Source organism: Squalius cephalus (genome assembly GCF_949319135.1).
Source record: "Squalius cephalus genome assembly, chromosome: 1".
NCBI lineage: Eukaryota > Metazoa > Chordata > Actinopteri > Cypriniformes > Leuciscidae > Squalius > Squalius cephalus.
In genome coordinates this window covers 11,441,652-11,466,756 of record NC_137122.1, presented here as the reverse complement: position 1 = coordinate 11,466,756, position 25,105 = coordinate 11,441,652, and the positions used below count along the sequence as shown (strand labels likewise).

General features: G+C 39.0%; 2 protein-coding genes across 2 annotated transcripts; both read right to left on the bottom strand.

Annotated features, from left to right (window-relative positions):
* Positions 1–4,731: 4,731 nt before the first annotated feature.
* LOC307165919 (piggyBac transposable element-derived protein 2-like) lies at positions 4,732–7,704 on the bottom strand (the record flags this gene model as incomplete). The annotated part of the gene is made up of 2 exons (XM_079884000.1): positions 4,732–6,582; positions 7,384–7,704. 2 exons carry the CDS (start codon positions 7,702–7,704, stop codon positions 4,768–4,770), a joined length of 2,136 nt encoding a protein of 711 aa, XP_079740126.1. The 3' UTR covers positions 4,732–4,767.
* A 5,101-nt stretch (positions 7,705–12,805) lies between these two features.
* Positions 12,806–24,520, bottom strand: LOC307162556 (uncharacterized protein). Its single transcript, XM_079877959.1, has 3 exons — positions 24,381–24,520; positions 21,809–23,501; positions 12,806–13,479 (listed from the first exon to the last, which is right to left on the bottom strand). The coding sequence occupies exons 1-3, from the start codon at positions 24,436–24,438 to the stop codon at positions 13,461–13,463; spliced, it is 1,770 nt and encodes a 589-aa protein (XP_079734085.1). The 5' UTR covers positions 24,439–24,520; the 3' UTR covers positions 12,806–13,460.
* Positions 24,521–25,105: the final 585 nt, after the last annotated feature.

The following is a 25,105-nucleotide window of genomic DNA, read 5'->3' as shown; positions in this document are numbered from 1 at the left end:
CCCTCTCGTAAGTTCTGCATCTTTGAGCTTGGACTACAAAATTGCAGCGAGAAATAAAAATGGCGGATTGCTCGAAGTGTTGGGCTGGAAGTCAATGTCCTTATTTGGCAGTTCCGCTGCAAATACTGTGACATATTAGTTCACAAAACGTCATAGATAACAGAAAAATCTAAACAGGTTGAAAAATAAGGTCAAAACAGAATATAAAGATATCAATGAAGCACCTGAAGAGAATAATTTCAACTTTTCTGTACTTTTAAACACTCCAAATATACAACAAAATGCATTTAAGGGCTAAAAAAGTGGATTTAGCATGATATGTCCCCTTTAATGTGTAATGAGCTGGCGTACTTTTGGCCAATCCCCGTGTGAGGTTCTGTCCTATAAATATAGCGAGTAGTCCTTCTAACGCCCTCTCTTGCTCGTCAGTGACGGAAGTTGTGTTGTGCTTCCGGGTCGCTCTCTCCGTGTGCTCTGCTGTGCTAACAGGTAGCGTAGCGGCTTCGTTGTCTCTGCACGAATATTATTGTTATTATTTGCAGTGATGGTTACTGTGTGTTGGATGCTCATAGATCTCCGGTGGGAGGTCCAGTCTTCCATCTTGTCGTTCAGCGCATCCAATAAACGGATTTACTGCATTATTAGTGCCGTTGGTACGCGTCGAGCCGTCTCCCTCATGTGTACATGGATTCTGCTTGATCGGTATGTATGCCATGGCGTGGGATTCATTTTATTTTTATTAATTGGGGTTAATGGTAATATTTGTGTGTAAATAACAGGAATGAGGCCGGTTTAGCTGGAGATCGTCGCCAGCAACACAGTATTGGTTACAGTATCTACCTGCTGTTTTGCCTGTACGGCTGTGTTACCTACGCCGTTTTGCCCTGTGGCTGTCTTCCTGGACCGTTGGGTTTTCCTGAACTACTGTTTGCTTTATGTGTATGTATTGAACCTTGTAACAGCAATGGGCGCAGATTGCTGTGTGCTCGTCTTGCCATTATAACTGCGGGGCATTTACGGCTGCATGGCCAACAGTATGTGTCATTTGTTTTATGTGGGTTATTTTTATGATGTTTGAATATAGCTCAAGGGGTTGGGGCTTAATATTATAATTTTGCTGATTTTGAAGTTTGTTTGTTTTTTCTTTTTTTTTTCTTTGTTTTGATTCCAATTTAGATTAAATTGTATTTATTTATGGCTGTCGTGGACGGTCATTTTAATAATGCAAATGAGAGGCGCGTTGATTGGTGGCACTACTTCAAGTGGTACAAAGACATAGATAAAATACTCAGTTAGCGTAACTTTAAATGTAACTGAAATCTTCATTTGTTGTTTGCAAAGTAGCAGCCATTCAACTACAAATGAACAGCCATTCCCCATGTTTACCTCGAAGCTAATACTCCCGCTAGCATAGAATAGCCGCATTAGCAGTTAGCTTCTGTTTGTTACACACAGTAGAGCAATAAAAACACAGTCTTACCGTTTCAATTTCAGTGATTGTTGGAATTGCACCTTTTTCCAAACGGAGCTTCGATGCCAACTTCGCCTGATATTGGCCCAAATTTGTGAATGATCCCTGTGTAAAATGTTTAGCGCAGACACCTAACGTTAACGTTAAGCCCGTTGAAAGGATTGTAAGAACAGCGTCATTAAAAATGAATTTAATCCACTGGTCCCTGATAGTTTGGTCCGTTCTTGGTAGAGAAAACACATTTACATGTTGATTCTGGCAGTCAACCACAGAGCAACTCACGTGTGCACTACGTTTCTGCATCTTTCTCGACTGAATATGAGGGGGAGAGGGGCAGGGCGGGCTTCCTGCAGCGGTGTCCATATATGGTATATCCTGCCCCGTCTTGATGTCAAGTCGGGGCAGAAATTAAAATCTCATATTTGAGTGCACGTGCACGTGGGCTGGTTTACGAACCCACGGGTAAACAAACGCTTCACTTTTAAATATCGGCTTCCCGGCCAGTGTACAATAGTTAGGCAATCATAACATACATTGATTCTCGTGGAAAAGTGAAAATTACAGGTTATGACTCCTTTAATGGAGTGTGTGTGTGCGTGTCTTGTTCTCTTTTTATTTTAGTGACTGAGAGCCGATGGTGGTGTTGGTAACTGGGTGGTAGTGCTGTTGATTTTCTTGTATTCTTTTGTGTTCACTGTGGTGTGGCTGTGTGTTTACTGGGGGATTTTCCCTGGGATTTCTAACTGCCTTTGACTCCTTTCTCCTCCATCGGTAAGTCTCAGCAATTATAAATTAATTCTTGTGTTTTGTTTGTTTTTCTTTATTTTTCTCTTCCCCGAGAGATGATTGTTAAATTATTGAAATAAAGGTGTTTATTCAAAATTGAACATCGTCTTTGGCTGTATTGTACGTGTACCTGTGTGTCCTTAATTGTATTAATATCATTGCAATAAGGGAGTAAAATCATTCCCTGGGTTAAATTCCCAGGGTGGCGTAGTCGGTGTTTTGTCTGTTCTTGTTTTGAATGCCACACCTACATGTCATCAGCTTTCTCTACCATGAACAGGATTATAATCAGTTTCCCTCAATACCTCATACTCAAGGATTCCCCTTCCGTCTCAGGACAAAACGCTTAATGTAGCTTAATGGACTAATACAGTGATATAAAAGACCAATCTTGCACCTTATTGGGGAAGTAGGCTGTAGGCTATAGGCTGTGTGTGTGGTGTGTTTGGTGTGTGGTGTGTGTGGTGTGTTTGGTGTGTGTGGTATGTGTGTGGTGTGTGTGGTATGTGTGGTATGTGTGTGTGTGTGTGTGCGGTATGTAGGCCCGGAGTGGGTAATCGGGAGAATCGGGAGATTTCCCGGTGGGCCGCTTTACTTTTGGGCCGGTCAAGGAAATTATTATTTATTTATTTTTTCACATTTCAATGTCACATTAGTTACATTAGGCTACACACGTTCCGCATTCTGACACCGCAGCGCGCAGCCTCTGCATGGGTTGTACCATGTGAGGGAGTTCTCCCCTCCCCTCCTATAGAGTTGGTTGGGTCCATAGCCCGTCTTTTCCAAAACGTTTTCTCAGGTAGGCTACCCCGGCACCGCCGGCGCATACTGATAGCTGGGCCGGCCGTAACGGTACGCGTCAGGGAGGATGGATGGGAGGAAGAGGCCAGGAGGTAGGCTATGGAAGCTTTGTTTCCGCCACAGAATAAAACATTTTAAAAGATAATTGCGACTTTTTCTCTCACAAAATTGCGAATTTACATCTCGCAATTCTGACTTTATTTCTCAGAATTGCGAGATATAAAGTCAGAATTGCGTGAAATAAAGTCGCAATTGCGTGTTATAAAGTCAGAATTGCGAGATATAAAGTCAGAATTGCCTGAAATAAAGTCGCAATTGCGTGTTATAAAGTCAGAATTGCGTGATATAGCCTAAAGTCGCAATTGTGTGTTATAAAGTCAGAATTGTGTGAAATAATGTCGCAATTGACCCTTCGCAGGGAGCTTGATTGACAGGTGATCTGACCAATCATTCTTCGCCATCCGCCATTTTGTCCGACAAAGCAGTCAGGAGAGTTAGTAGATTAACATGGGAGAATTTGAACTTGAAAAACGGAGTGTACTGACGCCTTTCCATGGTTAAAACAACATTCCTTCTTATGTTTGTTTATGTTTATTTGAGGCTATAAATTAACTAAAAGGAAGAGATGATCGGTTCACGAGAAGCTTTAACTGATGCTCTAAAGCAGTGGTTCACAAGCTCTCCTGCAGGGACCCCCTGACAGGCCATGTTTCTGTTTTAACCCTGAAATGGCACACCTGATTCAATTAGGCTACGTTTACACGGAAACGATCTGAAGAGAAAACGCAAAAGTGATCACTTTTTATTCTGCGTTTAGACGAGCGTTATGGGGGGGAAATCTGCGTGCATACGGTGACGCAAAAGTGTGTGAAATTCAATGTAGTATGCACTCCAGGCGGCTAGGTGGCAATGTGAAGCACTGATCGGTGCCTTCACTGTCTAGCAGACTTTTGCGTTTTTACCGTTTAGACGGAAACGCGACGGTGGAGCGTTTTTAAGATTTCCACTCTGGAGGGTGGTTTCACTTTTTTGCGTTTTTAAGCCCCAAAAACGCCGTCGCCGTCTAAACGAAAGGCACATCTGATAAAATATTTTTACGTTTTCACCCGGGAGCGTTCTCGTGTAAACAGGGCCTTAATTAAAGGCTTAATGAGTAGACATGGTTTCAGATTTCTTAACACGAGCTCCAGTGATTGAATGTCAAAGCGCGGTTTGAACGCCCGCCCCCCAACTGAACTGGAAGTTTTGATTGGTTTTGCACCCGAGTCAGAACTGTCTGTTATTGGCTGAAGCGCAGGGCTGAGGGCTCAGCCTCCACCGCACGCAGTCGTTTGAAAAGTGTTTGTGAAATGTACTCGGTACTCTGTACTCTGTACTCTGTACTTTTGGTGAAAAATAAATGTAGCGAAGTTGAATACTTTATTTTAATTCTACTCAAGTAAAAGTAAAAGTACCACATTTTAATTATACTCAAGAAAGTAGAAAAATCTAAAAATCTACTCAAGTACTGTAACAAAAGTATTTGTAATTAGTTACTTTCCACCACTGGTGTGGTGTGTGTGGTGTGTTTGACAAACTTTACTGGCCTGCTTTTAGATTTCAAACTTCTCAGGATACAAACAATTATTGAACTTTTCAACTGTCATGTGAAACTGGGTCATGTGGACCAAGTGACCATGTCACTTGAAGTGTCTTTGCATGAGACAGTCTTACTGGTGGAATTCCCGAAAACAGTCCTTGTTTTTGTTGAGGCACAGGTGAACGGTGCACTTTGCACATTTGATTACAGTCTGGCCCTTGCAATGTGGGAGTTTGCAGCGTTGTCGCTCACTTTCAACCGTTGGCCAGTGACCCACAGCATCCGAACGGACTTCCTGTGTCGGCATAACCGTAGCTGGACCTCGATGTTTCTTCTTCTCAAGCTCCCTTTCAACATCCAATGAAGGCCACCCCCTCTTCTTCTTTGACAGATCCTTGCCTTGCATGCAGAGTGCCTGTGCAATAGATGTTCTGAAAGCAAGCAAATCCTTCTGCTTCTTTCTTGGGACTGTCAGTGACTCACAATCCCGCCGATACAACAACCAGCTGTTGACAATGACCATGTCCACAAAGTGAAAAAAGAGTCTATGGTAGTACTTTTTTGACCTTACGTGGATGCGGTGATATGCAATCAGTGCATCAAGAGCATCAACGCCACCCATGAACTTGTTGTACAGGCTGATGATGCTTGGGCATTCCACAGTCACCTTCTGTTTCAGATTTTTATCCCATCTTTCAATGTTGGAAACAGGCTGTGCACTGGCAAAAGTGCTTGCAACGATCACCCCTCTCTTGTCAAACCATTTGACTGCTCTTATTTCCACATTGTCAACAACAACCTGTTGCTCTTCAAGTGTGCCTCTTCCCTTCTTCTTCATTTCTGTGTCTGCACTGAAACTGCACCCTCGCAGGCGACACTGCTGTACAGTCCCAAGAGCTGGTATCCCGTTGTTTGCGAGAGCAACAAACAAATCCAAAGAGGAAAACCATTTGTCAAAGTACACCAGATGATTGACAGCACCATGGATAACTTGTGTAAGCTTTAGCACAATGTTTCCACTTGCCCCAATGTCTGGTAGTCCTGGTACAGGCTCAATGTTCCCTGCAAATATGTCAAATGAATGCACCAGGCCTTTTGTGTCACAAAGTACAAAGATCTTGTATCCCCATTTGTATGGCTTATTGGGGACATATTGCTTGAGACTTGATTTTCCTTTGAATGGCACAATTTGTTCATCAATAGACAACATTTGGTCTTGAGGGAGAGCCTGAAATTTGGGGAGGAGTGAATCAATAAGTGACCTGACTTTGAAAAGTCTATCACTGTTGTTGGGTGCCATGTTGTCATTGAAATGAATGAAATGTTTTATTTCTTCCCATCGGTCTCGGGACATCACATCAGCAACATGCGGTACTCGACATGCACTGGACCAGTACATTCTTGACCTCGGTAAATTGAAAACACTCATGTACACTACAGTGCCAATAAACTGCTCCAGTTCATTCTGATCCAATTTGAGGGCACCATTTGGATTTTGTTGTGTGCAATAAAGATTGCTTTGTTCCACAATAGTATCCAAAAGATCAGAATCAAAAAAGTCTCTGAAGTATTGAATGGGCAATCTGATTGCATCAGCATCTGGAAGAGCACCTTGCCAAATTGGAATGTCTTTTGCAGACTTATTTTGCTTCACTGTCTTCCATACTACCTTTTGTCTTTTTCTTTTTGTAGTGGTAGCTGATTTCCCTCTTGCAGCAGTAGCACTGGTGCTAGGATGTACATCACAATTTCCATCGGAGTCTTCATCATTGTTGCTGTTGTCAGTACTCCCACCATCGCTGCTTTCATCACCTGGTGTAGGAGTGTGGTCTTCATCACTATCCCCACTGTCACTGAGACAGCTGTCGTCACTTTCAAATGATGGAATCCTGATTTTAAGTCCGCCTGGTCGCTTCCCATAGAACGTTGTTGCATTCATTATGTTCTGTGTTAAAACAAACGACAGGAATTGCTTTTATATCCTAACATGCTATTTTTGTAATAATCTGATAAATAAAAAGCATGTGAGTGCTGAAAGCCTTCTAAATACAGCATTATTATAGGTGGCCATTATAGCCGAATCGAGCCGCTATGGACGAATGTCGCGAATTCGCTACAAACATAAATCTACAAAGTACGTATAAAACATTCATCACATGAAGTCTATGTGAATAACATAGCTATAGAAGCAATCAATAAGCTGGTACATATTTTTATCTTAGCACAACTTACCTAATTTTGGGCAATTTTTCCACATTTGCGGCCTTGATTTTGCTAACCAAAATATTAGCTTCCGTGAACCGGATGTAGTTCCCACTCCAAACGGTCCTACGAGAAACCAGTGTGTGCAAAAGGTTCCTAGGTATGTATCGAATGTGCACAAACAGGCATTGGGGGAATACACACGCTATCTCGCCTGAAGTCTGAATGGAAGGAGTTTGAAGCGAATTTGCGACAGTCGGCGTTTTAATGTCATGAAGATGATTTGTGTTATAAGTCACTAGTTTGGTCATGAAACAAAGTAAATCTGGTGAGCATCAGCATGTCATAATAATGAGATAATTTTACGTAATAATGAGATACTTTCTTATAATTACAACTCAATATCTCATAATAATGTAAAAAAAAAAATGTGAAGCAGATAGCAAGCAACCACCAAGATGTCCTGTTGCTCATCATGGCTGTTAGGAAACTAACTTACACAGGAGAGACTTTATTACTCAGCACATAAAGATGAGCTACTTACTGTGATCTCAGACTGTGATTGTTTTTCATTTGAGTGAGTCACCGAAGATAACTGATGGAAACTCTCTACACATGGATCATGGTGATGTGGTTTCTCCACTGCATGGATTGAGCTTGAGCGACTCAAAGGTTTTTCTCCAGGTTTGATATGATGTCCCTCCTCCACTTCACTCAGTTCTTCACTCTCCTCCTTCACTTCACTCAGTTCTTCACTCTCCTCCTTCACTTCACTCAGTTCTTCACTCTCCTCCTTCACTTCACTCAGTTCTTCACTCTCCTCCTTCACTTCACTTAGTTCTTCACTCTCCTCCTTCACTTCCATCAGGTCTGAAGTGAAAGAAAAATATTATTATTCATTAAAATAATACAAGAGAAAAAAAATGAAGTGAAAGAACATTAAAGTAGACAACTGCTATAAAATATTACCGTTTTGCTGTTTTTTTATTTTATTTTTATTAATTAAATACAGTTAAATAAAGTGAGTTCCCCTGTGTTCCAGTTCGAGTTTGGCGAACTCAATTCCCGCTCTTTCTGCCACAGAAACGTCACACTGTGTCCTCTTAGTTTAATTACAAGAACACAAGCTTTTTACAGTCCAGCGGAGCAGATTGTCTATTATTATTAGGGATCGACCGATATGGATTTTTTAGTGCCGATGCCGATACCGATTTTTTTTCATCAGCCTTAGCCGATGACCGATACGGGCTGCCGATTTTCTTGGGCCGATATTTGGAGCCGATACTGCTTTTGCTCACTCAATTTAATTCATAAAAATGACACAATGATGATAACAAATGTTACAAGTTTCAATTTAAAAAAGGAACATTTATTGAACTTAAAAAAAATACATATATATTTGACAAATATTAAAAACGTGAGGTAGAACAAGTAAAAAAAGTTCAGTGCTAAAATTACTGAAAATAAATATTTAAGCATAATTCAAATTCTTTAAGTAAATTCTGAAAATAAATATTTAAGCATGAATAAAATAATTACACTATTGCACACAGTAGCAACAAGCAAGCAGCATAATAAACGTCTGTCTTTGCTATGCAGCCATGAACTGCGCTCTCCATGATGACATGGAGGAAGGATTAATTTATTTCCTGCCCTTTACGACTACATAATATTTATGGAGATGAGAAATAAAAACCCGCCCTGTCCAGCTATGATCAGCTGTTCGGCCGAGCTTTCGATGCTGTCGTATTATTCCACCACGGATGCGGCATTCTGAAAAGTTGAGATGTTTTTATCTCGATGCGGCGCGGACGCGCTTGGAAAAAACAAGCGCGTCGCTTCCATTATGAGCGCGCATTCCGCGCGCCTACATTTGAAATAACGAACTTGAGCGCGCAAAAGACGCGATATGTGAACAGGCCCTAAAAAATGTATTTGTTTTCATCTCACCACGGCATAGAAGCGCCTGGACAAACGAGCGCGCTGAATCGCATGCGTGTCGCAACCGCGTCGCTTCTTTTATGAGCACACGTCCAAACCTCAGCCAGGTGGTCGCTGAATAAAACTCCCACAAATATCACGGAACAACGTCGGCATTATTTAATCCTATGACCAGTGTTCGTAACAGCTGCCGTATGCGTATGGATAGCCTCAAACTTAGCTCAGCTCCCTATATACAATGACAAGCAGTTTTATAGGCATTCGCGTTTTCCATTTGGACCCACAAACTTGCTTAGTTGCACGCACATATAGAGCAACGTGTTTCCACTTTTAAAGTGTATGGCAATATTTCAGCTAAGTCAAACAGTTAAAAGATGCTTTGAAAGTTTAAAACTTGCCGTTGTCTTGAAGAGGCTTCCAGCACTCTGCTAGTGTGGGAGGGGCAGTGCATGGGCTGCGCATGAACTGCAGGTCTCCAGCAACACAGAGCTGCCTGCGGACGCCTGTCTGTAAATAATGCCGGGAAAAAACTATCGGCGAACGCAGCAGCCGCGTATCGGCCGATGCCGATACACGTCAAACCCGCAAATATCGGCCCGATTTATCGGCCGACCGATATATCGGTCGATCACTAATTATTATCATATTTTGTATTTATTATTATTTTATATACATTAAATTTATCTTAGACTGACCTCGGCTTGAACTAGTTTTAAATTAAATTTTTGATTTTTGAGAATTATCTGTGTCCTACATGTGTCACTCAACCTTAGTTGATTTTAATAAAAAACTTGTGAACCAGATATAAATTAAATTAAATAAAAGCTAAAATTATATTTAGTTTGACCTGATGTTGACAATAAATATGAACATTTCTCAAACCTCTTTTTACTGACCATTTTTTGGAAACCAAAAATTAAACTTTTGTACCCATTTCATAGTTTAACTGTTTATCTAAAAGTGATGAAGTGCTTGAATGTTTATAATATTGATTATTCCTCTCGCATCATGAATGAATGAAGAATAAACACCAACCTCTTTGTTCTTCAGGATCTTCAGTGTGTTTCATTCTGCAGGGTTCTGGATCACTCATGTTCTCACTGTCCTCTTTAATAAACTCAGTCTTTGCAGATTTCAGCTCTTCCTGATGCTCTGATGCTCGTCTTCACTTGTAGCTGATGGGAATTTACAGCATTTATTGCTGAATTACTGTGGGAGGAGCTTCATTGGTGATGTAATTATTGTGGGAGGGGCTTCAATTATGGTAAATTTTAGTGGGAGGAGCTTCTCTGCCAAATATATATATATATATATATATATATATATATATATATATATATATATAAAATATTTGCCCCAAATAAAAAATAAAAATATATCAGTTACTGAGTTTGTTTTATACTGGTGTTGAACAGACTGACTCCTGTAACACAGGAGAAGAACGAGGAGACAGTGTGTCAGGTTCAAGCTCTCTGCAGTAATTTATTTAAGAATTTTCTTCAGCAAATACATCTTTATTGTTAAGAGTCATTTTATATTTCACACATTAATTATTCAGTGTCTTTTTAACATTACTATGAATTGCGGTGTCCATGTCAATACAAAATCCATAATAAAATAAATCTCTAAGTACCAAATAATGTTCACATGATGCATGTTCACTCTTCGTGCTTGTATTTTACACTATTAAAATGAAATGTAAAGACAATGGTGAAACTTTCATTCACAGTATTTTATCAGTATCTGATATACTATATATATATATATATATATATATATATATATATATATATATATATATATATATTGTATATAGATATAGTATACAGTACTGAAAATCATGCTCAGAACTAATAAAGTGCTCCAAGTGTAACTTCAAATCTCATTTTAAACTGTAACCATTCTTGTCTAAAATCATTGAGCAAAAAAACATTTTTAACCGATGGTGGGGATTAACATACAATGAGCTAAACAATACTCGTTAACATTGCAAGCTCATAAAATATCTTCGTGTGCATGCACGTGGGAAAGTGTGTGTTGAGCAGACTTGCTCTCTAACGTAACGACAGTTACTCTGCTGGACTTTGCCCTCTCGTTTCAAACTCGTTACAAACAAAATCAGAAACAGACCCTAACGAAAATTACTTCACTAAAACAGTCCACTCATATCCCAAACACATTTCTGCATGGCTAAATTCTAGCTTTGAGGTCTTTTTTGTACATTTACCCACCTGTAACACAGGAGAGGAACGATGCGTCCCAATTCGCATACTATCCGTCCTAAATAGTATTCGAAAATAGAATTAGTACATCCCAAATCGTAGCATGCAGCCTGTAGCACGATGACGTAGATGGATCAGATCCGACACGTACTGGACGCGCATGCGCGGTGGTGTGTTTTGGTCTGTAAAAAAAAAAAAAAAAAAAAAAAAAAACCTGAATTTAAGTTAAATATAAATGATCACTCGAGTGACAACTGCGTGATCTGACTGCTGTGATTAGTTTATTAAACTTAAATTCAGGGTTTTTTTATTGTTGTTTTTTTATTTTTTTATGTAGCCTACATGGCAACAAAGATGCTAAAATGCAATCATGCAATGAGCTTCTCTACTAATTGTGAAATTGATATTTTTTATATTTGCTATTAGCCTTATCCATACTGCAACATCCTTATGTTTGTATTCAACTATGTGTGGGCCTAATGAAAAATACGGGACAAATCCTGTCCCTTATTGATTTGATTCGGGACGCATCATCTTACTAGTAAATATGGGACGATTCTGTATTTTAAGGGACGGGTGGCAAGAGGAACCGAATGTACAGATCACTGTGGAAAACTTAGTATAGCCATTAAAGAAGGAACTCTTACCAGGCAACATATCATTAGCACTTTCTTTTCTGGCAAGATTTAGTTTCTTGATGCTGTTATTATTTTTGATTTTTCCCTTGAATGTGTACTGGTATTTTAAGTTGTTTACAGACCCTATTGTACAAATTACAGAGACAATTACCTGACTCATTTTTGCTTTCACTCAACAGCAAATATGACCTGAATAAAATAAAATGGCTTTATTTTAAAATGTTCTGTGTACACGCAATAAATCAATCACATTTCGGTTTAAAATCATGTTATTTAAAATAATTGTAAAATTAACTATTTTGCATGTAGGTAGAGAGAAACTAGGAAAGCATCACATTTATGTAAATAATTACTTATTCATCAATATTTACAATAAATGAGGTGAAAACAGGAACTATTATCATGAAATAAAGAGTGTTTTCAGCAGATCTGTTAATATTGATGAGCCTCAGACTATCAACACTCATTCAACAAGCCATTCAGGGTCATCAGCAGATCATCTCACTTTATTCTGAGTGTTTGCTATTAGAAACACTTTATTTGAGTCAAGATAGACGATAAAAGCTTGTAAAACTGCTCTAGTGAAAGACAAAACCAGTTTTTTCTCACAAATTAACATGGATCAGTGGTTCCCAACCTTTTTCACTCCAAGGCCCCCTAAGTGATTGAAAACCTCTGATAAAACATTGCTAGTGATGACGTCACCCAAACATGTCAAAACGCCTATACAAATAACAACAAGGATTACACGCCACTTTCTCTTTATTCCAGCTGCTCTCTTTCTGCTGGTTGTGTTAGGCTGTGTTGATATGGAGATCATTTCAGTTTATTTACTAAAAACTGTGTGTTGTTTAAAGTTCATAGTAATTGTTCTGACTTCATGAAGCCTCATGGTGTGAATGAAACATCAAACTGACTAGAACAGACTCTATGAAATGTATATATGATACTGGATATCAAGGGTGAAACTGTTAATAATGTAGACAGACAGCAATCTCATTCAGTGTCAGTCATGTGTGGGTGAAATATAATTTATTAGCCATTTAAAAGCTATTTTGAGAAAATTAAAACATGGAAAGCTCAAAAGTAAAATACTAAAATAATGAACTGATTCCTGATTCAAGCAGAATCAGCTGAAAATAAAGGACAATAACAATGAGATGTTAATTAAAAAGCGTAAAGAGTTTAATCAATCATCATATGAAGCAAATACAAAAATAAAGTAAAAGTAAAAGCAAATGAGGCAGATCTCTCTCTTTACTGACTTATAAGAGCCAAAGCATCTCAAGAGAAGAAGAGAAGAAAAGAGTCCAGTTTCAAAGATACATGAAAGCATATCTTGAGTTTGCATGGAAGAGTAGAAGTGGAAGAGAAACTAGATGTTCAGATGAAAAACAAAGAAGAAAAAATTATATCAGATTCATGTCTCTCTAAAAGTGTTATGGCTTCTTCTTCAGCTCCTGAACTTTGCCTTGAGATGTTTTATTTTCCAGTGTGAATTTTCTGGCACTCTTTCAGTTCATCTTCTGTAGTAAAGGACTTCCAGCACTGAAACACACACCGCCGTGTCTTTTCTGCTGTAATATTACTAATGAATCTTCTCCTTTGTGTGAATCTTCAAGTGTTTCTTCAGGACTGACGCCCAATGAAACTGTTTACTGCACTGATCACAGTTAAATGGTCTTTCTTCAGAGTGAGAAGAAGTGATTTCAGAGCGAAAGCCTGAGCCGCTTCTTCCCAGTGTGAACTCTCATGTGAAGCTTAAGAGATGATTTACAGATTTAGGTTTACAGACATTTTTAGCTTCTGTTTTTCCTTTCTTATTCACATCCATCAGATCTAAAAGAAAAAGAAACATAAAATCAAGTGAGATTTCAAATGAGAGACAAATGTGAAATGAAAAGTGAAGCTCAAAGATAAACTCATTTTAATCCCATCAAATCTGGTCAACAACTGCTGTGCACGATTATGATCTATTTTAATGTCATGAAGATGATTTGTGTTATTAATCACTAGTTTGGTCATGAAACTCTAGATGACGCACACTGTAAAAAATTGACCGTAAAATTTACAGTAACTTACTGGCAACAATTAGCCAGTAAGTTACTGTGAATACTTTTTACAGTAAGGGTACTGTACTTCTATTTACAGTATTTTATGTATACACTGTGAAATCAAAAACAGTTAAATACTGTGATTTTAGTTGTATTTACAGTAACTTACTGGCTAATTGTTGCCAGTAAGTTACTGTGAATACGTTTTACAGTAAGGGTACTGTACTTCCATTTACAGTATTTTGTGTATTCACTGTAAAATAAAAAACAATTAAACACTGCGATTTTAGTTGTATTTACAGTATTGATTGTTTTACTGTAGAAAAAAATTAATAAATACTGATTAAGCACTGTTTTTATGTATTGTATGCAATACAGTACTATTAACAGTAGATAACAGTTAATCACTGTAAATTCAGTTTCTCACTGTACAATTTAAATACTGTATCACTCTGATTTAATATTAGCCATCATTAAAAGAATCACCCATATTCTAAAACATTGCAATCAACTGCAGACAATAAGAAAATTGTTAATAGTTATTTATTTAAAAACATTTGGTGAACAGGAATGACAAAACAGGTACAACATAAAGGGATAATGGACATTGGACAACATGCCATTATACCATCCAAAGTCAACGCACATTATATGTTTGTAATGCAGCCACAACGCCCAGCGGAGTGTGTTAACTTTGGATAGTCTAATGGCGGTAAGTCTATTATCACGCTTATTCTACTGTTGCTAAATTTACTTTACAATTGAAGAAGATTTTACAAAACGAGGCTATTTCATTACAAGTTTTGTAAAGTTACAGAGCAAACTGTTACTAGTTCATTCACTAGTTCCACATGACTGGTTGCTATGACGGAACAATAATGCAAATTGATACAATACGGTCAAAAAATTTAACTACTTTGAAGCCGTGCAAATAACTGATTATTACCACATTCTAAAGAGCAATAAATAACACTATGGCAATATTGAAATAAAATAAAACATTAAACAATAAAATATTTAACATTTGTATGAACATTTGAAACAGAAAGGAAAATAAACTTCCCCTGCCACTTGACAAAGGTCTATGACCTCTTGCATGCCCTGACCTTGGAGACCTAGAATCCAAGTTGGAGCCCTGAAATTAAAGAAGAAAACACATTAGATCAGCTAAACACTGATTTTCAAGTTTTACGGCTGTATGTTAATAGGGCTGGGCAAAAAAATTAGATTTTTCGATTAATCGTTTTTTAAAATGTGGTGACCGAGTGTACGCGAGAGAGACCGAGTGTGTCTGCGCACGAGAGAGACCGAGTGTGTCTGCGCACGAGAGAGACCGAGTGTACGCGAGAGAGACCGAGTGTGTCTGCGCACGAGAGACCGAGTGTACGCGAGAGAGACCGAGTGTGTCTGCGCACGAGAGAGACCGAGTGTGTCTGCGCACGAGAGAGACCGAGTGTACGCGAGAGAGACCGAGTGTGTCTGCGCACGAGAGAGACCGAGTGTGTCTGCGCACGAGAGAGACAGAGTGTACTCGAGAGAGACCGAGTGTGTCTGCGCACGAGAGAGACCGAGTGTGTCTGCGCACGAGAGAGACCGAGTGTACGCGAGAGAGACCGAGTGTGTCTGCGCACGAGAGACCGAGTGTACGCGAGAGAGACCGAGTGTGTCTGCGCACGAGAGAGACCGAGTGTGTCTGCGCACGAGAGAGACCGAGTGTACGCGAGAGAGACCGAGTGTGTCTGCGCACGAGAGAGACCGAGTGTACGCGAGAGAGACCGAGTGTGTCTGCGCACGAGAGAGACCGAGTGTGTCTGCGCACGAGAGAGACCGAGTGTACGCGAGAGAGACCGAGTGTGTCTGCGCACGAGAGAGACCGAGTGTGTCTGCGCACGAGAGAGACAGAGTGTACGCGAGAGAGACCGAGTGTGTCTGCGCACGAGAGAGACCGAGTGTGTCTGCGCACGAGAGAGACCGAGTGTACGCGAGAGAGACCGAGTGTGTCTGCGCACGAGAGAGACCGAGTGTGTCTGCGCACGAGAGAGACAGAGTGTACTCGAGAGAGACCGAGTGTGTCTGCGCACGAGAGAGACCGAGTGTGTCCGAGCATTAGTTTAGTAGGCTAATTGGTACAAAGTAATATATAATTATTATATAACTTAGATTATAACAAATTATAACATAAATTATTTAACTAATTATATAATAAAGCCACAATTGCCAAGAATGTTTTTATTCCTGGCTTTTTTGGAGTAAAACAGTGATTCCACTGTTACCACTTTATCTGTGTGTAATGTTGTAGTAGCTAAAAGTTTTTTGCTGTTTAAACTGTAAACCATTCCTTTATTACTGGTGAAAATAGCCAATGTGCTGAAATTTTAGAAGAGCATCAATTCATGGAAAAAAATATAACTTGTTAAAAGGTTTCTGCCCAATGCAACAATGAAGTACAGCTTGGCAGCACTGCATCTCCATCAATGAGAAAGTCTAGTTTATTATGCAAAGGTTTTAAAGGTTAACTGTTGTTTTATGAATTGCAACACTTGCTGCAACCTGTCAAACCTAAGCCCATTTCCAATACTTTGTAACCTAAATTAATTTAAGTTACGTTTGAGTTTTAGGGAAAAATGAGAGCGTAGCCTACTGCTGCGAAGGGAATGCAGCTATAGTTTTTAATGGTTTTACCTCAAATATATTATTATTATAATCTTTGGAAGCCAAAATCTAAAATAAAATCAGACTAATCACAAATCTGAAGTGTAACCAGGCTATGTTTGAATGTTTAGTTCTGTCCTCCGTCGTCACTCATTAGGGCTGTCGAAATGTTTTAATATTATGGTATATATAAATGGCTGGCGAGATAAAACGTCTTTATAGCAATAATAACATTACGTGTATTTTTCCAAGTACCGACAGCAGAACCGATAACGTCCGAGCTTATCGATACAGCGGTCTTTCAAAATTCAGCCCCGGGGCCCGTTTAATACCGGCTTTCGGTACCCATCCCTACCCAGCCCTATATGTTAATGGAATATATTTTTATGAATGAAGGTGTGTATCACTGATATTAGTAATATAGCTACTGATGTCTCGATGAAAATGTTTAAGAATCAATATCAGTTTTGTAAAAATGAGAATTGATTAAAATAAAAAAATCTATATTTTTTTACCCAGTCCTAATAAATAAGGTAACAGTTTATGTTTTACTTGCATATATGATTTAGTCAATCAAGAGCAATCAACAAGTCTGATAAGCTACATTATGTCTTGTTTGACTGTCTTTGCCATTTACATCTGTCTGAGGTAATGTGTTATGTAATCTTGTTAAAATGGATTTCATAAAATTGGTATCGAAAAAAGTATCATTAGGAACCGGTATCAAAACTGAGGTATCGAAAATGGCACCGGATCGAAAGATTTTGAACAATAGCCAGCCCTATCGATACCGGTAATTATATTATAATTATTATTAAAGCTATTATCAGAACCTCACCTGTATCTAGTCAGTTAGCAAATACATGGAGGTTCATATATGAAGTCTTCCGCTTCACCACTCTCCCAGTCGTCTTGCTCATCTGCTCCTTGGCAGTGCACTTGTTGGAGTCAGGATTAATCCTGACTAAAAACCTATGAACATAAGTATAGGAGTTAGGGGATGGGACAATATGTACACATTAATGAATAACTGTAAGTGCAGTGAGCAATGTAGAATCATACATAAAGGACAGCTGACAGAGGCATTTCACATCTCAACAGGAGTTAGTCAAGGCTGTCTACTTTCTCGATTACCATTCCTCTTCGAAGGTCGACTAGATCATGCGGCCGACTAGATCATGCGGCAAGCCACTGACAACAGGCGCAATGGGATCCAATGGACCCCATTTACACAACTGGACGACAATATTCTCTGACTTAAGTATCCACACCCGATGGTCAAATTACAATTATTCTGTGTTGTTATGCGTGATAATAAATGGATGATCGTAACCTTCAACAGCAGATTCGGCGACGGTTGATGCGCGCATCTTTAATGGTAACATAATACACTGATTAATGAGCGCTGATTTTAAATTAACATTTCTTTAAAACAAAATTTATATGATAGACTTTCCTTTTCTTAATGGCATAAACAAGCTTTACTCCCAACTGTAATGTCACTGTTTGAACAGGCAAGCACACACATCACTTTTGAAGAAAAAATTAAAATTGAGAATGCAGTGCATCGCGATGCATTGTGATATCGAATTGAACTGAATCGATGACATAATCATAATCGAACCGAACCGTGAGACCAGTGTCGGTTCACACCCCTAATTTTAAAGGGAGAAGATGATTTTGAACAGCTTTTCAATTGTGAATTTGCTTTTACACTGCAATAAAACTATTTAAGATAAAAAATACCTCTGAACAAACTCCAGTGTTGTGCTGGCTTCCACCTGATACTCTAGGTTGAATACATAGTAACAGGCGAAGAGAGCGGCCAAGGCAGTGGTGAAGTCCGCCATGTGAGCAGGTGGGATTACGACCCTCCCCTCGATCGACAGCATCCATTTTTTTTGCAGTCAGGATTGTCTCTCCTTAGTAAAGACAATAGTCATAAAAATTATATTTCATATCAATACATTCTATAAACCTTTGTGTTGTCATTATCATCGTGAAAGGTTGTCTCAAAAGTGTGATCTAGTTCACTGTCTGATGACATGAAGGCACAGGTGATGTTAGTACTAGTACTGGTAGAACTTTGGCTAATACGTGGAGAACTAGATATAGGCCTACGTATTTCCGATTCAAGTGCGAGGCAAAGGTTGAACGGACACGGAAATGTTTTAAACAATTAATATAAGGGCATGACACTTTTGTGCCATCTTTAATATGCCAATGAAGATGTTCATGTAAGCTTGGAAAATTTGCTGACACATAACGTTAGTTACAACCTGCAACAGAGCAAGCCAAATCAACTCCATCAATTTTCCTTTTAAGTCCTGGTTTAACGTTAGCTTTAAGGGTGTGGTACTGAATGATTTTTTTTTTTTACTTAACTTTTACTCCTAGTAGTGATGGTAAATGTACTTACTAATTTTCTGGAAGTCCCGATAAGCAGTTGGTGAAGGATCCGCGATTCCAAGATGGAAACTCCGGTAGAGGCCACGGGTGGGAAAAATACATTAACGTTAAAGGCTGTGAAAACGTCTCCGTCGGAGCTCTCACGGAAACGTTTTCGCTGAATTCCTCTCAGGCAAAAAATGAAAGATATCAACACAAAGACGAAAACAAAATAAATAGCAGCTACAACCACAAGACAAAGCCGTGTATAAAGAAACGTAAATTTAAATAATAGTCTGTTATTAACGGCTGTGAAAACGTCTCCGTCGGAGCTCTTACTGAAACGTTTTCGCTGAATTCCTCTCAGGCAAAAAGTGAAAGAAATCAACACAAAGACGAAAACAAAATAAATACAACCACAAGACAAAGCCGTGTGTAAAGAAACGTAAATTTGAGAATTAATGGAGCTTTTCTGTCACTGACGACGAGTCATAAATTCAAGTGCTGCTTCTTTCGCGCTTTTTTCCAACAGATTCTAGAACTTTCTAGACTGGGTAAACCCCGCCCACTCTGCCGGCGCTTTGATTTCGCCCTTTCGCCCTGCACCTCAGAAACAGCTCTGGAAACATGTACGTTTATCTCTCCTGCTTCTGAAGAAAAAATATATAACACTGATTTTTGTAAAATAAAAATCCCATGGTACGTATTTATGAGTTAACCAGACATTCCCAATTTTGGCAAGTAATGCACATGACATAGCCTACCCAAAATAAAAGTCATTCTGAATAGACACATAACCTTAGAAAGCTTGGGAGTTTTGGCTCAAGTTCAAAACTCAAAATTAATCATATGTTATTAATATTGAGATATATAAGCTCAAAAATAAAAACAACAAATATTAAGAATATATTTATTAAATGTATAAAAATATTAATATTTTAATATTAATATACATAATTATGTGAATATACTATTGCAACTTATAACCAATGGCCATGCTTCATTTCAAATCTGAGGATGACATCTCAAAAAATTATGTTTATGAAGCCTATATTGTTAGACCATGTAAGGGGAGACTTTGGAGAAGTTTAAGATAAGGCTTATCAAATATTTTATTGCCCTGTTAACACCCATTTACACACAAACACCCATTTACAGTCACAAAACAAACAAACAAAAAATATTATTGGAATCTTATGTGAATTCTTAAAAAAAAAAAAAAATTGTATGGAATAGAAAGCTCCTGCAGCAGGTGCATCAGAGTACAAGTTACATGACACATTTTAATTTATTAATATTACACTTTTACTTAAAGCTCACCACCGAGTATTTATATCATATTCTGGTAATGAATTCTGAACAACAATAATATGGGGGCCGTCCATGTGAAAGGGGTACAGAGAAAGATATGATTAAAAAAAAGGAAAATTACAGTAGTTTACTTTACTATTTACAGTACTATAGTGGCTAAATTGTGATTTTTTTACAGTAATGATTTGACTACTGTGATTTCAACTGTAATGCTTGGACTACTGTGATTTTTACGGTCTTACTGTAAACTTTACAATATTCTACTGTAAAAATCTTATACAGTAATGTTACTGTGAAATCTACAGTAAATAACTGTAGATTTCACAGCCATTTTTTACAGTGCAGGCTTGACGTGATCTGTAAGAAATCACATCGTTTCCTACACGACACAAGCTGATTGGCCTCTAAACAATGTGAAACAACTTGTTGGCAGACGACCCTTTCACAACCAGCATCAAACAAATATGTGTTGGACTGAAGGAAAAGCTGTTGTAAAAATTTCTGCCAAAGCAATAAATGTAAATGTCTTGTAAATGTAAGAAAAAACTTTCGAACATTAAAGGGTAACTAAACCCTAAACCAACTTTTTTTAGTTAATGATCTGTGAGATTGGGTCTTTATTAGTGCTGTTCATTGATTCGAGTAACTTTTTTGACATTTGGGTATAAAGTGTTTTAATTCTACAATATATGGTGTAAAAACGTCTGAGTGCTGCCCTCTTCAGGTTGAACGGTGGCTACTGCAGTTGAATTTTCCTATTGGATGTTTGCGGTACAGCGTGACGTAAGCGGCACACCGCTACGTAAGCAGGTTCCAGTTCACCACGCCCTCCCTTGGTACGAGCTCACCACGCCCTCCCTTGGTACGAGCTAGAGCTACCACGCATAGTATTGCATCAGGATAGCAGTTAGGATAGCTTCAAGTTAGCGCAGATTTATCTGTATTTAGTACAGTGGTCAGGAGGGTACGTAGGAGTAGGTTTGCTGGTTGTAACAGCACTGCTGGACTGCATAGCTTTCCAGCAAACTTGGAAATTAGGCGCCAGTGGAGCTCAAGTGTGCAACCAATATTGTCTGTAACGCAATAGAGGTGGAAATGGGCTTCTCCACACAGCTCGTGCTGAAAAGCGGCGCAGTGTCAAACGCTGCTCCTCCTGCATGGACTCCACCACCGCAGCGGCGTCTTGATGTGAGTGATCATATATATAATCACAATTTTTTATGGTTAGGCTAAAGTTAATCCTCTGGGGTCGACAAACGCGTCGGTGCATTTTGCTGGATTTTTTTCACATTGCGGCAAAATATGAATATGCCTACAGAGAGCGCGCGCTATTGACATCAACTCGATAAAACTCATCAGATGCATGTAATTTACGTCGTCTTGCGACCCTGCTGTGAGTCACTCTCCATTTTAGAGTCTGACAGCAGCTGTCAATTAATCCGTCACTGCGGGTCTCAGGTGCACGCCCCACCACTCAGCCCCGCCCTCGGTGCGTCCCGTCTATCTCCGCTGGGGTCTGCCCACTTTTCCAGCATTTTTCAAATATTGCCAGTGGGTGGAGTCAGGCTCTGACCAGGGGTTTAGTTACCCTTTAATCGCTTCAGTTCAAAGTGTCCAGAAATGCAGAAATAGAAGTAGTAGCAGAAATGCTAATGTTTCATTTAAAGTAATTATAATCTTTAATGCTGGTTTCACTAGTGCCACCAAATGCTCTTAAATGTGAATTTGCAGCAGCTCAAAGTTTATAAAGATGAACTACTTACTGTGATTTCAGACTGAGGTGATGTGGTTTCTCCACTGCATGGCTCTTCAAGTGTCGCTTCAGGTTAACTTTAACAGAGAAACTCTTTCCACACTGATCACACGTGTGCGGCTTCTCTCCAGTGTGGATCCTCTCATGTATTTTCAGATGTGTTGACTGATTGAATCTCTTGTCACATTGTGAACACTTGTAAGGTTTTTCTCCAGTGTGAATTCTCTGGTGCTGTTTTAAAAAGCCCACTGAAATAAAAGACTTCCCACACTCAAAGCACACATGATCTCTCACACCAGTGTGGATTTTCTCATGTCTATGTAAAGTTTGCCGCACTGAAAAACTCTTTCCACACACAGAACATGAATGCGGCTTCTCCTTCGTATGAACTCTCAGGTGTGACTTCAGGTCTGATGCCCACATAAACGTTTTCCCACACTGATCACATGTGTAAGGCTTCTCTCCGGTGTGGATCATCATGTGAACATTAAGATGGGATGATTGTGTGAAACTCTTCCCGCACTGATCACATGTGAACGGTCTTTCTCCAGTGTGGATCCTCATGTGAACTTGAAGATTGTTTCTGTGTGAGAAACTCTTCCCACACTGAGTGCATGTGAACAGTTTCTCTCCAGTACGAACTCTCATGTGAACCTCTAGTTGTTGTTTGCTTGAGAAACTCTTTTCACAGCAATTACAAGTGAACGGCTTCTCTCCAGTGTGTCTCCTCATGTGAACAATAAGACCTTCTCTGTATGGAAACCTCTTCCCACACTGATCACATGTGAACGGTTTCTCTCCAGTATGAACTCTCATGTGTTTCTTAAGTACAGATGATCGCAAGAAACTCTTCTCGCATTGATGGCATGCATGATGTGGCTTCTCTCCAGTGTGAACACTCATGTGAAGCTGAAGACTTTGTTTGTATGCAAAACTCTTCCCGCACTGATCACATGTGAACGGCTTCTCTCCAGTGTGAACTCTCATGTGAATCTCAAGATTTTGTTTGCGTGCGAAACTCTTTCCACACTGATCACATGAGAACGGCTTCTCTCCAGTGTGGATTCTCATGTGACATTCTAGACTTTGTTTGGTTGTGTAACTCTTTCCACACTGAGTGCAGGTGAAAGATTTCTTGGCTGTTGTTTTCTTTAAAAATGTATTTTTAGTCTTTGAGCGACTCAAAGGTTTTTCTCCAGGTTTGACATGATGTTCCTCCTTCTCTTCACTCAGTTCTTCTCTCTCCTCCTTCTCTTCACTCAGTTCTTCTCTCTCCTCCTTCACTTCACTCAGTTCTTCACTCTCCTCCTCCACTTCACTCAGTTCTTCGCTCTCCTCCTTCACTTCACTCAGTTCTTCACTCTCCTCCTTCACTTCACTCAGTTCATCACTCTCCTCCTTCACTTCACTCAGTTCTTCACTCTCCTCCTTCACTTCACTCAGTTCTTCGCTCTCCTCCTTCACTTCACTCTCCTCCTTCACTTCACTCAGTTCTTCACTCTCCTCCTTCACTTCACTCAGTTCTTCACTCTCCTCCTTCACTTCACTCAGTTCTTCACTCTCCTCCTTCACTTCACTCAGTTCTTCACTCTCCTCCTTCACTTCACTCAGTTCTTCACTCTCCTCCTTCACTTCACTCAGTTCTTCTCTCTCCTCCTTCACTTCACTCAGTTCTTCACTCTCCTCCTTCACTTCCATCAGGTCTGAAATGAAAAGGGGGGGGGGGGGTCATTTTCGGTAAATCTTCCAGTTATTCCAGAACATTATAGGCACATATCCCATGTTTCTGTAGTGAGAACTAAAATTTTATTTGAACAACGACACAATTACCTAATGTAATATTATCATTAAAGAATAGAGAATACTGCCATAATTATGGCACCAACTTTTAGATTGCCATTTGATTTATTTGACTAAACTTCTTAATATATTAAAGGCTGGTCAAACTAGACTTTTTCTTCCATTGACTTACATTTATACGCATGTTAATGTAGGACCCCTGCATTTGTATCAGGTGAAGACTCGTGGCCAAGATTGACGCATCAGTTAAATTAAAAGAACACCAACTCATTGCAGTCAAGTGGAGAAGATTGGTATTTTTACATTTAGATGTATTATTATTTGTATGTTGAATTTATCTAAAAAAGTGTGACATTAAATCACAACCTTTGCACAGCAGAGTGTGACATATCACGGCAGTGTCTGCAGAAATGTCATATACTGAAAGTCTAGACTGACCTCGGCTTTAACTAGTTTTAAATTAAATTTTAGATTTTTGAGAATTATCTGTGTCCTACATGTGTCACTCAACCCTGTTACTTAGTTGATTAAAAAAAAACTTGTGAACCAGATATAAATTAAATTAAATAAAAGCTAAAATTATATTTAGTTTGACCTGATGTTGACAATAAATATGAACATTTTTCAAACCTCATTTTACTGACCATTTTTTGGAAACCCAAAAATTTAACTTTTGTACCCATTTCATAGTTTAACTGCATATCTAAAAGTGATGAAGTGCTTGAATGTTTCTAACATGAATGTTCTTCAGCATCATGAATGAATGAAGAATAAACACCAACCTCTTTGTTCTTCAGGATCTTCAGTGTGTTTCATTCTGCAGGGTTCTGGATCACTCATGTTCTCACTGTCCTCTTTAATAAACTCAGTCTTTGCAGATTTCAGCTCTTCCTGATGCTCTGATGCTCGTCTTCACTTGCAGCTGATGGGAATTTACAGCATTTATTGGAGAATTGTTGTGGGAGGAGCTTCATTGGTGATGTAATTACTGTGGGAGGGGCTTCAATTATGGTAAATTTTAGTGGGAGGAGCTTCTCTGCCAAATATTTATATAATATTTGCCCAAAATAGAAAATAAAAATATATCAGTTACTGAGTTTGTTTTATACTGGTGGTGAACAGATTGACTCCCGTAACACAGGAGAGGAATGAGGAGACAGTGTGTCAGGTTAAAGCTCTCTGCAGTAATTTATTTAAGAATTTTCTTCAGCAAATACATCTTTATTGTTAAGAGTCATTTTATGTTTCACACATTAATTATTCAGTGTCTTTTTAACATTACAATGAATTTCAGTGTCCATGTCAATACAAAATCCATCATAAAATAGGCTAAATCTCTAAGTACCAAATGCATGTTCACTTAGATGCATGTTCACTCTCCGTGCTTGCATTTTACACTATTTATCAAATTGAAATGTAAAGACAATGGTAATATTCACCAGATATTTTTAGGATACTTAGAAACTTTCATTCACAGTATTTTATCAGTATCACGTCAATACAGTAC